At 41.0% G+C, this 12,737-nt stretch overlaps 1 protein-coding gene across 4 annotated transcripts in view; it reads right to left on the bottom strand.

Annotated features, from left to right (window-relative positions):
• The window catches only part of kirrel1a (kirre like nephrin family adhesion molecule 1a), a 53,335-nt gene that overhangs the window by 7,696 nt on the left and 32,902 nt on the right, over window positions 1-12,737 (bottom strand). For all 4 annotated transcript variants that reach the window (XM_032583056.1, XM_032583059.1, XM_032583057.1 and 1 more), the window contains exons 3-10: window positions 6,775-6,924; window positions 6,536-6,693; window positions 5,699-5,849; window positions 4,936-5,041; window positions 3,750-3,898; window positions 3,542-3,669; window positions 1,873-1,999; window positions 1,050-1,150 (exon numbers count right to left, since the gene is read on the bottom strand). In XM_032583056.1, the coding sequence (XP_032438947.1) occupies window positions 1,050-1,150; window positions 1,873-1,999; window positions 3,542-3,669; window positions 3,750-3,898; window positions 4,936-5,041; window positions 5,699-5,849; window positions 6,536-6,693; window positions 6,775-6,924 (1,070 nt within the window). The remainder of the gene's footprint in view (window positions 1-1,049; window positions 1,151-1,872; window positions 2,000-3,541; window positions 3,670-3,749; window positions 3,899-4,935; window positions 5,042-5,698; window positions 5,850-6,535; window positions 6,694-6,774; window positions 6,925-12,737) is intronic.

The following is a 12,737-nucleotide window of genomic DNA, read 5'->3' as shown; positions in this document are numbered from 1 at the left end:
CAACCAACCAACCAACCAACCAACTAACTAACTAACTAACTAACTAACTCTAAACTCTAAACCACTATAGCAGTATGATATTTGATATTTAGAAAAATCCAACGCAAAAGCATCACACCAACACAATATTTAGCAGAAGCTAAATATTAGCTAAATAAAGCACTAAGGCATTAATTTAATTTAAAATTATGCCTTCTCTTCATATATCTGCAGATATAATCCACCATGGAGCTGATTAATTTTGTTTCTGTATAATTCTTGTTTGAAATAAAGTTATTGGGGTAAAAACATCGAGAAAGGGAACAGAACTGCTGCTTAAACAGTTTTCACCCACTTCAGAATAAGGGCATCAATATAAACGTCTAACTACATGATGAATTCTTAACCAAAACTTCAATACAGGTGTCAAACTTTATTTGACTGAAAGTTTACAAAACTTTAAAGTAGCGACAAATAAACTAGCGATGTAGAATTCATATGGAAAAACTGACCTCGGGGAAGCTAAGCGCTCTAAACTCTTTCACAAGTTAGCAAAAGCATTAAAGTGCTAAACAAAAAATTAGCTCTGCAATTAGAGTGTCAGGAGAAGTGTGCCCACTTCTGAAGAAAGCCATAAAAAGCCTGTTTATAGCCAAAGTCACGTAGAAGACACAGCAGACACGTGAAAGAAGGTCATCTGGTCAGATGAGGCCAAATTTGTCTTTCCTGGCCTACATACAAAATGCTATGTGTGTCAGAAAGCTAACCCTGAGCACGCCACCCCCATGGTGGAACACGATGCTGCTAGCATCATGCTGTGGGGATGCTCTTCCTCAGCACAGACAGGGAAGCTGGTTAGGAAAGATGAATGAAGCTCAATGAAGGACAATGATGGAAGAAAGAGTTGAGGTTAAGATCAAATTCTCAGTCTAAGTCCAACTCAGAATCTCAATAGGTAGATTATGTATCAGGTCCCTTTCACATAATAATGAACTACTTTGTTTAGGCCTGTATGCAATGTGGAAAGGTTGAAATGATGTAAACAATCCTACTAGGTGCTTTTTACTTACGATCTTATCTGGCGGGGGTGTACTGGCTATGTAGCATTTCACGCCTCCTCTCTCCCCCCTCACAGCGTACTGCACAGGCTCACTGGAGATGATGGGTGGACCTGTGAACACACACAGACCACAGAGTCATCAAGTTCAGGGGGTGATTCCATCTTATTTTTACTGTTTTTACTCTCCAGTAACTGAAAAAATGTCCGCTTTTAAAGCCGCAGTATGTAATTTTTATAAAAAATATGTTTTTTAAATATTTGTTAGAACTGTCACCATGTCGTGACAGTGTGTTGTGAGACAGATAATCAGATCTCCTCCGTCTCCTACCTGAACTACTATTGCTGTCTGAAGAAAACAACCAGACAGCGCTGTCAATCAACTTCATGTATGTGCTACTAAGTGTGCTAATGGCATAGAAGCAACTTACTGTCCCGGTAAAACTGTTTGTCTACCATCATGGTGACTATGCTAACTAGCCTGTTAGCATTCATGACAGGTTCTACTGTCGTGAAGAAGTTGTAACCTAACAGAGCTAGCAGCGTGTACATGAGGGAGATTGACAGCCTCATGTACATGCTGAGGAAAAACGTGTAACCTAACCCTACCCACTAAGACCCGCCTCTTGGCTCTGATTGGCTCTTTATAGTTAGCACTGGAAGAAGGCACAGGAGTTTGATTCTTTTTTTTTCACAGATTATCTGTCTCATACACCAAACTGTTACAATATGATGATATTTTCAAATATTGTTTTACATATATGTTTTACATATTTGGTTAAATAAAGGTTGCATACTGCAGCCTTAAGGTGAGAACTAAAAAGTTTTATTCTGACCGTTGACCGTGAGCGTGACCTCGGTCTCTCCTACGCCGATCCGCGGAACGATGGCTTTGCACACGTACTGGCCCGCGTCCGCCTGGGTCACTGACTTCAGATACAGTTGGTTGCTGTTGCTCAGAACCTGTGGGGGAGGCAACAAATGTAAACAGAGCGAACAGCAGAGTGAAGGAAACAGTCCACACCGCGCTCTCCGCATGCTTTACTCACTTAAAAGAGTCGCCGTGATCTACTACTCTGACCCAATCTGACTGACAATGTAAACACCCGCTGCAGTTCTTAACCCATCGCAAGGGTTTTATAGTTGCCTAGCAACCACATCCATCAGAAAATGAAGCGAGGAAAATGATGATTACATAGGAAACCACCCAGAGAGAGAAACACCTGATTATACAGGCGTGGGCGCGAGCCGAGTCGGGACATATTTAGTGGCTCTGATGTGAGGAGGAATTTCTGGCTTTTATCCAGTACTGGTCCTGGATGCAGGTCCAATTAAAACCAGAAGATGAAAGCATCTTAACTCCAGCCTAAATTGTTCAGTAAATGCATCAATCAAATAAACCGACATAAAACTACATGATGTATGTTATACGTGGAATAAAATTACACATCCACCATTTTTTTCCCCCCACAAAAAACCTTATTTTGCTTTAGGTCAGTTAGAATGATCAAAATTACCTAAATTATTTCTGTTTGTTTCTGTGGCATTTATGCCACAATAATAACGAGAAAGAACAGGCAAGAGATTTATTTGTTCATGTCTTCAAAATCAAAAGTTTACCGTCCCCAGATTCTTGGAGGTGCCTCGTTCATCTGTACAAACATTTATATGCAAATACAGACATGATGGGGACGTCCAACCATCACACTGCTGACAAAGGAAACGGGTTCTGTTCCAGAGATGAACTGGTTCTGGTCCAAAATGTGCAAATAAACCACAGAACAAAAGCCAAAGACGCTGCTGGAGTTGATAAGACAGAGTCATTATCCTGAGTGAAATGTGTTCTGGGCTGAAAGGCCGTTCAGTGAGGAAGAAGCCATTACTCCAATAGAAACATAAAGAGCCAAATTGCAGTTTGCAGACGTCCAGAGGGACACAGACCTTCATTGTTGAAGGTCTGTGTCCCACAGACCTTCACTAAAATGAAACTGTTTGGTCAGTTTTATTTTCTGACCATTTAGAGGAAAAATGGTCAGAAATTTTTCCTGGACAGAGAAAATGAATCTCAGTCCATTTTCACTGATTTCATCTGTCCAGTAGTTGGTCACTATAGTACAGTTGAAACCAGAAGTTTACATAAACTGAATAAAAAGACACACAAGCCTTCTTTTCTAATTGTCTGAGATTAAACCAGACAAAACTTATCAAAAATTATTTATACTTGCTAGATGCTACAATAATAATAATAATAATAATAATAATAATAATAATCCATGTTGGATGCTTGTAAGCCTTGAAAAGCATCTGCAGAAGTATGTAGGTCTAAAATCAATGAAATCAAATTGGCAGTCAATCATTTGAAATGTTTTCTTTTTTTTAAAAAACAAGATTTTTTTTTTTAAAAGGAACTTGAGAAAACCTGGTTATCCCAAGTACACATTGTGAATATTAATGTGTTTGTCAGGGGCAGACTAAGAATTCAGAAAGCTTGAGTTTAGTTTTTACCATGTTGGATCCTTTCTTGAACCAGGTGAGGGTGAGTGGAGGGTTTCCGGCCCATTTGCAGTTGAGGGTGACATCAGAGTCCACATCGACTGTTTTGGGCTGCGGCTCCACCAGCAGGATGGGACCGACTGGAGGAAGAAATGGGGACAATTATTATGTCTGTGAGCTCCAGCAGCCGTCACGGTGAGGTGAGTGCGCCGTGACTCACAGTGAACGTCCACCAGGATGCTGACGTTGGTCTTCCCCACCGCGTTGAAGACCAAGCAGGAGACGGGCTCGGTGAAGAAGGAGTGGTCGGCCTTGGTGGTGAACACGCTCTCCCTGGCGCCCTGCAGCACCACGCCGCCTTTAGCCCACCTGCCGTTCACGCAAACACACACTGGTTTGACATCAAGATAACAGTTTACAGGCAACGTTTCCAAAAAAAAACTCACAAATTTTCTAAACAAACAAAAACAACATAATTCCAGTTCACTGTTTTCCTGAGATATTTTATCTTCATTTCAAAAGCAGAATTTTGATAATTTTCCAGTGAAAAATATCCTTTAATTTTATTCCTGCATATTACATACAGAGGAATCTCTGTCCATTTTCACTGATTTCATCTGTCCAGTAGTTGGTCACTATAGTACAGCTGAAACCAGAAGTTTACATAAACTGAATAAAAAGACACACACGCCTTCTTTTCTCATTGTCTGAAATTACACCAGACAAAACTTATCAAAAATTATTTATACTTGCTAGATGCTACAATAATAAGTCAGATTTATTTATTAATGTTTTCAATACCAGAAGTTTACATACATTTCCTGAGTATTTAGTAGCATTGTCTTTGAGTTGCATGACTTGGGTCAAACGTATTGGGTTTCCTTCCAGAAGCTTCTCACAGCCTTACAAGACATTCACAGGTATCTAATTAGCGTAAGTGTGTTAGTTAAGTTATAAGAAATTTCGGGGTTTTCCACTCATTACTTAGCTTCTCTTTTAGAAAACATTTATAAATAGACCTAACATATTATTTCTCTCATTGTTGTAGAATTTAGCAAGCAGAAATAATTCTGGTAATTCCAACTGACCTGAAACAAGAGAAGCTCGGTCAGATTGAAATTCAGACGGTGAGAAAAAAAAGCTGTCTCAGTGTATGTAAACTTCTGGTTTCAACTGTTGCATTTTTCTTTTAAATGACGTTCTTGTTCACACAGAAGGTAAAAAAGCTTCTCAGCGGTTACAGGCAGAGTTCGATTGTCGTGATGCCAAAAAGTTAATTGCTGACATCAGAAACCAACTTCTTGATTCAAACAAAGTAGGTTTAAATGGAAATCTTCCATGTGTATGAATAATTATGGGCTCAGCTGCATCAGCTTGTGTTGCAAAGGAAAGAGGCTGAAGCAGACCTGTAGCCCATAATAGGAGGGTTGGCGTGAGCCTGGCAGGTGAAGGTGACTCGGTCCCCTTCTAGGACAGAGCGCGGTTCGATGGACAGGGTCACAGTTGGTGGATCTGGAACGAAGAACAGAGACTCTTGGAACATGGAGTCTACAGCTGCATGGCAGTTCAGAGGATTATCTGATGCAAGATGCTTTTTCATGCATTAGTTACTAACATCCTTAAAGCCAGATGGCAGATGTTACACACTCTACTTAACGCTATGCTGCTTGACCCATTCTGCTTGGTCTGGTTGCCATGGTGGCAGCATTTTGGACTAGTTAGTCTTAATTTGTTCTAATTCTGGATTTTTCATAATGTTTTAGTTGAGGCATTACACATTTGGACAATTGTGACCTCTGCTGTTGGATGCAGAAGGAAGAATTTTTGCTCGTATTTTTTTCCCAAATTTCAGACAGTAATTATGATGTGTCACCATGGCAACAAGGAGTAGTCTTTACAACTGGGATTGGCTGATTAGATAGCATCTTAAAAGCTACAACCCCAAATCCCAGATGATTTCCAACAATACATCCAGGCATAGATTTAAGGTGGAAAAGTAAAAGTAAACAAGGTGGGTTAGCAGTGATGATGTCACACAGAAACAGTCTTCAGTCAAAGTAGTGAAGTTAGTGACTATGATGTGTGAAGATGTGAGAAAATTCAAGAAGTATGAATACTTTTGGATTGGATTTCAATTTGATGCCTGGTGGTGACATCAACAGGACTTACGGTGAACATTAAGGGTGACGGTTGTGCTCTTGCCAGAGGGAGCGGCCTGGTTGGTGGACACACAGCTGTAGTTCCTCCCGGTGTCGGTGTCTATGGGGTGGACGGGAAGGTAGCTCCGCGTGGTCACCCTCTTCCTGTCTGAAAGCACCTCCTGGCGAGCAGACAACCAGTGAAAACACCTAGAAAATGCTTGACCACATTCTTGAGTCCCTTGTTCAGAAGGTTTTGTCTTGTTTCTTTCAGTGGTTCTTGGTGCAGCACTGCCACAGGTGAGGAGGGGAACAGGTTACTCAAAGAGTTTGGTTTGTTTGACATAGTGCAGAGTGAAAGAGAACACAAGGCTATCAGGTGGGAAAACACCTATAAGGTCCCAGGTTGGCGCTACACTATGAACCCCTAAAGCAAATGGCAAAAAAACCCCACAAAGAAGACACTGAGCACACCTTCCTTCTTCTCAAAACAAACAAAAAAGGAGTGGAGATTTTAGTGGTTGCAGGATTTCTCTTGTCCATTGTTAAAGGTCATGAGCCATTTCTCCCGCTAGGACTAGACTCTTGCTTTTGTTTTGGCTGTATTTACCCAGAATAATTGGCTTCCTCTTTTGGAGTGATCTCCGATGCGCTTACTATTCACGTATGCATTCAAACCGTGCCAGAGGTCACTTCAGCCAAACCAAGATCTAGGTTTTCAGGTGGACCAGAGTGAACATTGGTTTGATTGCGTATTCACACCTCCCCAAACAAACCAGACTTTCCAGGCAAACAAACTACAGATCAACTAAAGTGGACTAAACAGGGCTGATGTGAATGAACCCTTGAAGAGCGTGGTGAAACTCACAGTGGTACTGACAGCGCCCTCTATCGGCAGCCCGTCTTTCATCCACTCAACCATCGAAGGCGGTTTAGCTCCGCGAGACACGCATGTAAGGTTGTAGGACTCCCCCGCGTTCAGCAGCACCTCTGGTCCTCCGTCAATCACCGGGTCATCTGGAGGGACTGAAATGGACAGAAAGACGTTAGAAACGCAAACCACGTGTGGAACGTCGTCTCCAGAAGACGCCAGAAGCGGAGACGCACTCAGGACGGTGAGTTTGGCCCTTCTGGACCTCAGAGCGGCGTCGGGGGCCTGGCACTCGTACAGGGCGTCGTCGGACAGGTCGGCCAACAGGATCTCCAGGTTGTACTGACCCAGCTCCTGGTCCCGTAGCACGCGGTACCGGGGCCAAGCTGTAGCACACGCAAACACACAGGCACCAAGACTTTAACGAGAGACAACTTGTAGGAAGAAAATACAGAGGTAAACGTTATATCCAGTTTATATCCAGTCTAATTTGCCTTCTTAATGAAGTGATTATATAAAACCAAACCACCTATGGGTTCCATCCCCAAGGCTCCTATGGTAATGAGTGGAGATGCACTGATCCAATATAAGTATCTGTATTGGTCCCATTATTGAAAAAAATAAAAATCAACATCTTCATTATTTATTTTCCATTGGTTGTTATACTCATAACAGCCAAGTATAACAGCCAAAAAAGAACAAATTGAAGTTGTTCTTTTTACATGTCTGGTGAAGCTTGTGAAGCTATTGGTGTATTAAAGTTGCAGGGTTATCAAATAAATTTGTAATTTAGTACATTTTTGTCTCTGCTTATATTAAAAAACAAACATTTAAAGTAAATTCAACTTTTTTTCTGTATCGGACAATACCAAACCTCAGATATTCGTATCATAAGAGAAAAAAGTGCGTTGGTGCATCTCCAGACTGTCATGGCTTGACGAAATACATGTGACCCCATGAGATCCCCACCTCCAGATCTCTGGAGGAGGTTTACTACTTCAGCTCATCACATCATATAAATACCTACGTATAAACACTCTCCATTTTGACAGTCATATAAATAAATTACTTCCCAATGTCAAATAAAGACTTGGTTTTCTATATCATAACAAATTACCTGTCACTCATTCTGCAAAGCAGAGTTTGGTCAAAATGACCAAGTCCTCTATATCCCTTATTATGATGATATCATCTACAAACCTGTATCTAAAACTCCATAACTTAGGTGTCATCAATCACTCTGCAATATGTTTTGTCACTGCAGCCACTTTTTTAAACGTTTGTGTGTTGTGTCGCTAGCCCGTTTGTTCCCATTTACGTCTCTGAGCTCAAAATTTCCCATACATGACTTATTCCAGTCGGTTGGGTGGATGAATGTCGCCTCATCACACAAGTTTCATAGGAAATGAATGGAGAGGGACATTTCTAAATTAACGTTTAAAACAACGTGACTTCCTCCAAATAAAAACTTTGAAAACTAAGAATCTTGAGACATGCTTGGTTTGAGGCAATAAAACATTTTCATAAGCTAGTTTTGAAAATGTGCATTTAGTGGCCGTTTCTGATATGGGCGATATTTAGATTTCAAACTTATAGAGTTAGGCATATTGATAATCTGATTTAATTTGTTAATTGATTGACAGCACTAATCTTTATTTTTATTCTGCTGTACAATTTTCTATCAAACAATGTTTCAGTGTTTTCTTAACAGGTTGTTAAAAATGAGAATTTGTTCTCAAGGAACTTACCTTGATTAAATAAAGGTTAAATAAATTTAAAAAATTAAAATTTTTGATAAAAATCAGTCTTTTGTATCCTCAGCCTAAAGGCCACCAGAGTTTCACTCAGACAGAAACCTACCCAGATCGTCCCTTCCCCCAACCCAGTTCCAGCTGTGCAGACGGTGTGCATTCTCGCCATTAGGTGGCGTCCCTGCACTCCTCTGGCATCACAGGAGGAGAACGGGTGGGGGGGGTGAATGCATGATGACAGGAGCGTTTTAGAGGACCTAAATCGACTTCAGGCCATGGTGCAGGATGTATTTGTTTGCATCGCAGCACGAAGCCCGCTGTTGCAGTTTCGCCTGCCTGACCTCCCTTCTCCTCGACTCTGGCCACCTTTCTCCTGCACGCATTTGCATGCAGGGTGTCGCATGCGTAGGAGCGTGTGGAAAGGACAGAGGGCATGTGTTCGTTCACATGTTTCCGCAAAGCTCTGCCTCGAAGCCTTCAGCCGTTACATTAATGGCGCGACGAAGTGATGGCAACAGAGAGAAGGAGGAGGAGGGCAGGAATTAGGAGCGAGGCTGATGAGTGATGGGACGGACGAGTTAAAAGAAGAATCAGAGAGGGCTCAGCGCAACAAAGGCAGATGAGTGAAGGAGAGCAGCGGGGACAGAGAGGAACAAGGGATCTGAGGAGGAGGTCACACAGGAATAGCCTGACAGTTAGAGGAGAAAGTCCCAAATAGTCGCCTTGCGGTGTTCCACTGCTGTGAGGTGATGTGGAGAAGGAAAAACTGCAGCAAATATGGAGACAACACCAACAAACACACAGCAACCGCATATCACTAACAGTGGGATAATCAGTTACACATCTGGCCACATGTTTTGATCTGTAACTGCGCAACTCCACCAGACCCCTCCTCTCTCAGTTGGAACCAGTGTTGTAACTCAGATGAATCACTCTGCTGGAGTTTGGTCCAAGTCCTACAGAAATCAAAGTGGAAAATCACCGGAGAGAGAGAAACAGCTGCGGTGTTCCATGAGTTAGCCGACATATGCCGCCCTGAACGCATACCGGACATTAGCCGGTTATTAGCCAGCTCCCCCTCGGTGGGCAGCGGCAGCGGAGGCGACCTGCTTTGACAGAGGCGATGACAGCGTGATGCTGCTCAGCCGAGCTGACGGACTGAGAACGGTGCCGGAGGCAGCGGAGAAAATTCCCATCCAACGTTAACGCTGAGGCTGGGTAAATTTAGCATCCAGCTAAGGATGTGCACATTTTGGAACAATAGGATGTGACAGGGGGTATCATCTGCTGTGGGAGAAAAAAAAAGAAGTGTCACACTATCCTAACCTAACGTTAATGTGGCCTCTCTTATATCTGGCAGTGCTTCCAATGCTTCACATGTTTAACACCGGTAACAACATCATGTTGAAGATGCTACAATAACTGATCTATCATAAAACAACTCAGATCCTTAACGCTCCACCGGCTTCATTGTTTTGAAATGGAATAGATACTATTTCCTTTCTTTACTGTATAAAAGATGTAGCACATCTTTGAGTCACTACTATAACCGTCTTCATCACCAATAGTAGTCCTTAGGGGTGTGTCTCTACTAGCTTTGAACAGAATAACTGAAAGTTTTAGACATCCTTCTTTGCAAAATAATTGAACCACAGTCAGCTTGGATGGAGAACCTTTTACCAGATTGTCAGTTATACCTTGTTTCCATTGAGCGATACAGCATTGTACCGATGCGGTTAAGGACACTATTTTCTGTTTCAGCTGTACCATTCACCATTCTAGGACCCTTTAAGTACATAAAACAATGGTTTGGTTAGGGTACAGCTAACATCATCCACTGATTAGGGGACAGAAAATATTGCTGCTTGTGTCGAACACAAAACTTACTAGACTGTTTGGGCTGAACCCTGGATAGTGGCTAAGAAGGTAGAAGTTTGTCCTGTAACCAGTGGGTTCGTCTTTCGAACTCCCACTTTGTTAGTCTCGGTCTTTGTGTTCTTGGGCATGACATTTCACCCCTCCTTGCCTACTGGTGTAGGTCAGACAACCTGGTGGCAAACAGTTTTCTGTGCTATAGCGCGTATGAGGTTGTAAGAATTTTCCAAAGCACGGATGTGTATGGAGGGTGTCTGCTTTGAGTTCACCTAAAATTCGCACAGACCTCTGAGGAGTGAAGTATGTGAGGACCTTTAGTTTCAGCAAGAGACTCAAATGATTCAGTTTGAATAGCCTCCTGGCCATTTTCTTCAACATTTCCTGTGTGCCCATGTGATTTGAAGCAAACTACAATCGGGAGAATTTATGCCATACTTTCAATATTGGCTTTTTCTTGCTGCTCTTCCTTAAAGACCAAATTATGGAGCATATGCCTAATAATTGTTCTGTTAACAGATTATTTCACTTGAGCTGCGTGTCTCTGCGGCTTCGACAGAGTTACAGTAGCCATCTGGTCTGTTTCTTTGATCAAGAATCTACTGGATGACCAAGTTTAGGTAGACGCCCATGCTTTGGTCGGCTTGCAGCTGTGTCATATTCGTTCCATTTTTCAAAGATGAGCTAACCTACAAAAGAAAACCTCACAGGACACCTGGATTTACAATCATTTATTTGTAAGATGACTTCTGACAGTATTTGTTCCCACTGCATTTTACTCTGGAGTACCAGAGTAAAGGAGGGTATTAGATTTTCATCTGTAAATAAATCCTTTATAAAACCCAGATGTTTGTGGTTTGAACATGACTAGGCGCTGTGACTGGAGGACACACTGACAGGCAACCTTGAAGACTTGGATTGTAAAAAAGCCCAAAGTAAAAAGATTTCAGCTGTTCCACTTAATGAGCTAACCAAAGTTGAAAACTGCACTTTGTAACTGAAGGTATTATATTTTAAACATTAGTGATCTTGTATTTGTACAAAATTAGATTTCAGCTTCATATTTGAAAATTGAACCGAGGAGATCTCTCATAAAAAAGAACTGAGGGAGACATCAGTTAATTAAAGTTAGTTCATAATCTCTTGCATTTCTTTAGTTTTGGCAAAGAACCGTTTCACAAAATGAAGCTAGTTTTCCCTCCTTTGGGATTTTAAGGTATACAAAGTAAGTAAGAGTGAAGAAATATATAAAACTTCAGATATTTCACAAGGAGATATTAATATTCATGGAAAAACCTTACATAACCTAATAATTAGGCGGCACAGACAGGTGAATGACATGATGAGTAAAGGTTACTGGTGGTGAGTGTCAATACAAACGATAAAATAAAACCAGTAACAGGAAAGAAACTAAAGAAGACAACAATAAACCAAGAGAGGATAATACTAATCAAAGAAAACTAAATGGAAATGAATGAAGAACAAAATGCAAGAATGAACTAAGAAACTAAAGTAAATACAGAGGAATAAACCTGTATGGCAAGACCTTTTGAACAATAATTAACACAGAGGACTGTATGGCAAGAATAAACAGTCATTGTTTTCAGATAAAAGGGAAAATAATATTGTTAAAGTGCCATGGGTTTGTTGGGACCACAGCTAACACTAAGAAGAAATATATTTTACAGACAATAACAGTAAGGAACCTATCACTTATTTATGTTTTTAATTAGATTTTATTTTATATATTTATTTCTTCAATATTATTTTTCATGTCAGTGTTAATGTCATGAGGCTGTTCAGTGACTCCATGACACTTTCAATCTGACTCATTAGGATTTGACTAATAACCAGCTTTGTTCTGTGTCATTTCTGTCCAGTAAAACTATTCATCTATAAATCAATAGATCTATATAAAGATATAATCCACGTTTCTGTCCTATATATTTATGGCATTAAAAGGATCTGGAACTTTTGTTTTTCCAGTGAAAGTTCTGGTTTGCACAGTAAATGCCATGTGGGTGACATTTTATGGATGATACTTTGATGTCCCATTCTCCTGAAGGCAACACGGAGCTGCACCAGCAGAAACTCACACAAATATTGGAGAGAAGAGGAGTTATGATTGACATAGTTGGAGTTCTATCCATGTTTTAATGTTGCAGAGTTCAGTTTTTTTGCAAATAGTTCAAAGTTTAAACTGGCGTTGTTGTACATCTTTTATCTGGTCATTTTATGCAATATTTAATAACTAGAAAATGGCACAGAACAAGAATATTTTTTCCAACCTGATTGGCTGCTGATTTTAACTTGAATGTCAGATGAAAGGGGAGGAGCTTGGTTGGTGAGTGTGGTAGATTTCTCAAACACTCGCATCATCATTCCAAAGATGAAGGAAGACGTACGCAAAGCGCTTTCAGAGTCAAACGGTGAGATAGTTTTTCAAGACTGTTTTGAACAAGTATTGCTTTGTCCAAACATGTCACATGAAAGGCCACAGTACAGGATGAGACCCCAGCCGTGGGAGTGGAGAGCTGGACAACACCAGCTTCCCATCGAATTCCAGCGAGAGCTCC

Source organism: Xiphophorus hellerii, chromosome 14 (assembly GCF_003331165.1).
Source record: "Xiphophorus hellerii strain 12219 chromosome 14, Xiphophorus_hellerii-4.1, whole genome shotgun sequence".
Lineage (NCBI taxonomy): Eukaryota > Metazoa > Chordata > Actinopteri > Cyprinodontiformes > Poeciliidae > Xiphophorus > Xiphophorus hellerii.
This window is presented reverse-complemented; position numbering and strand designations above follow the sequence as displayed.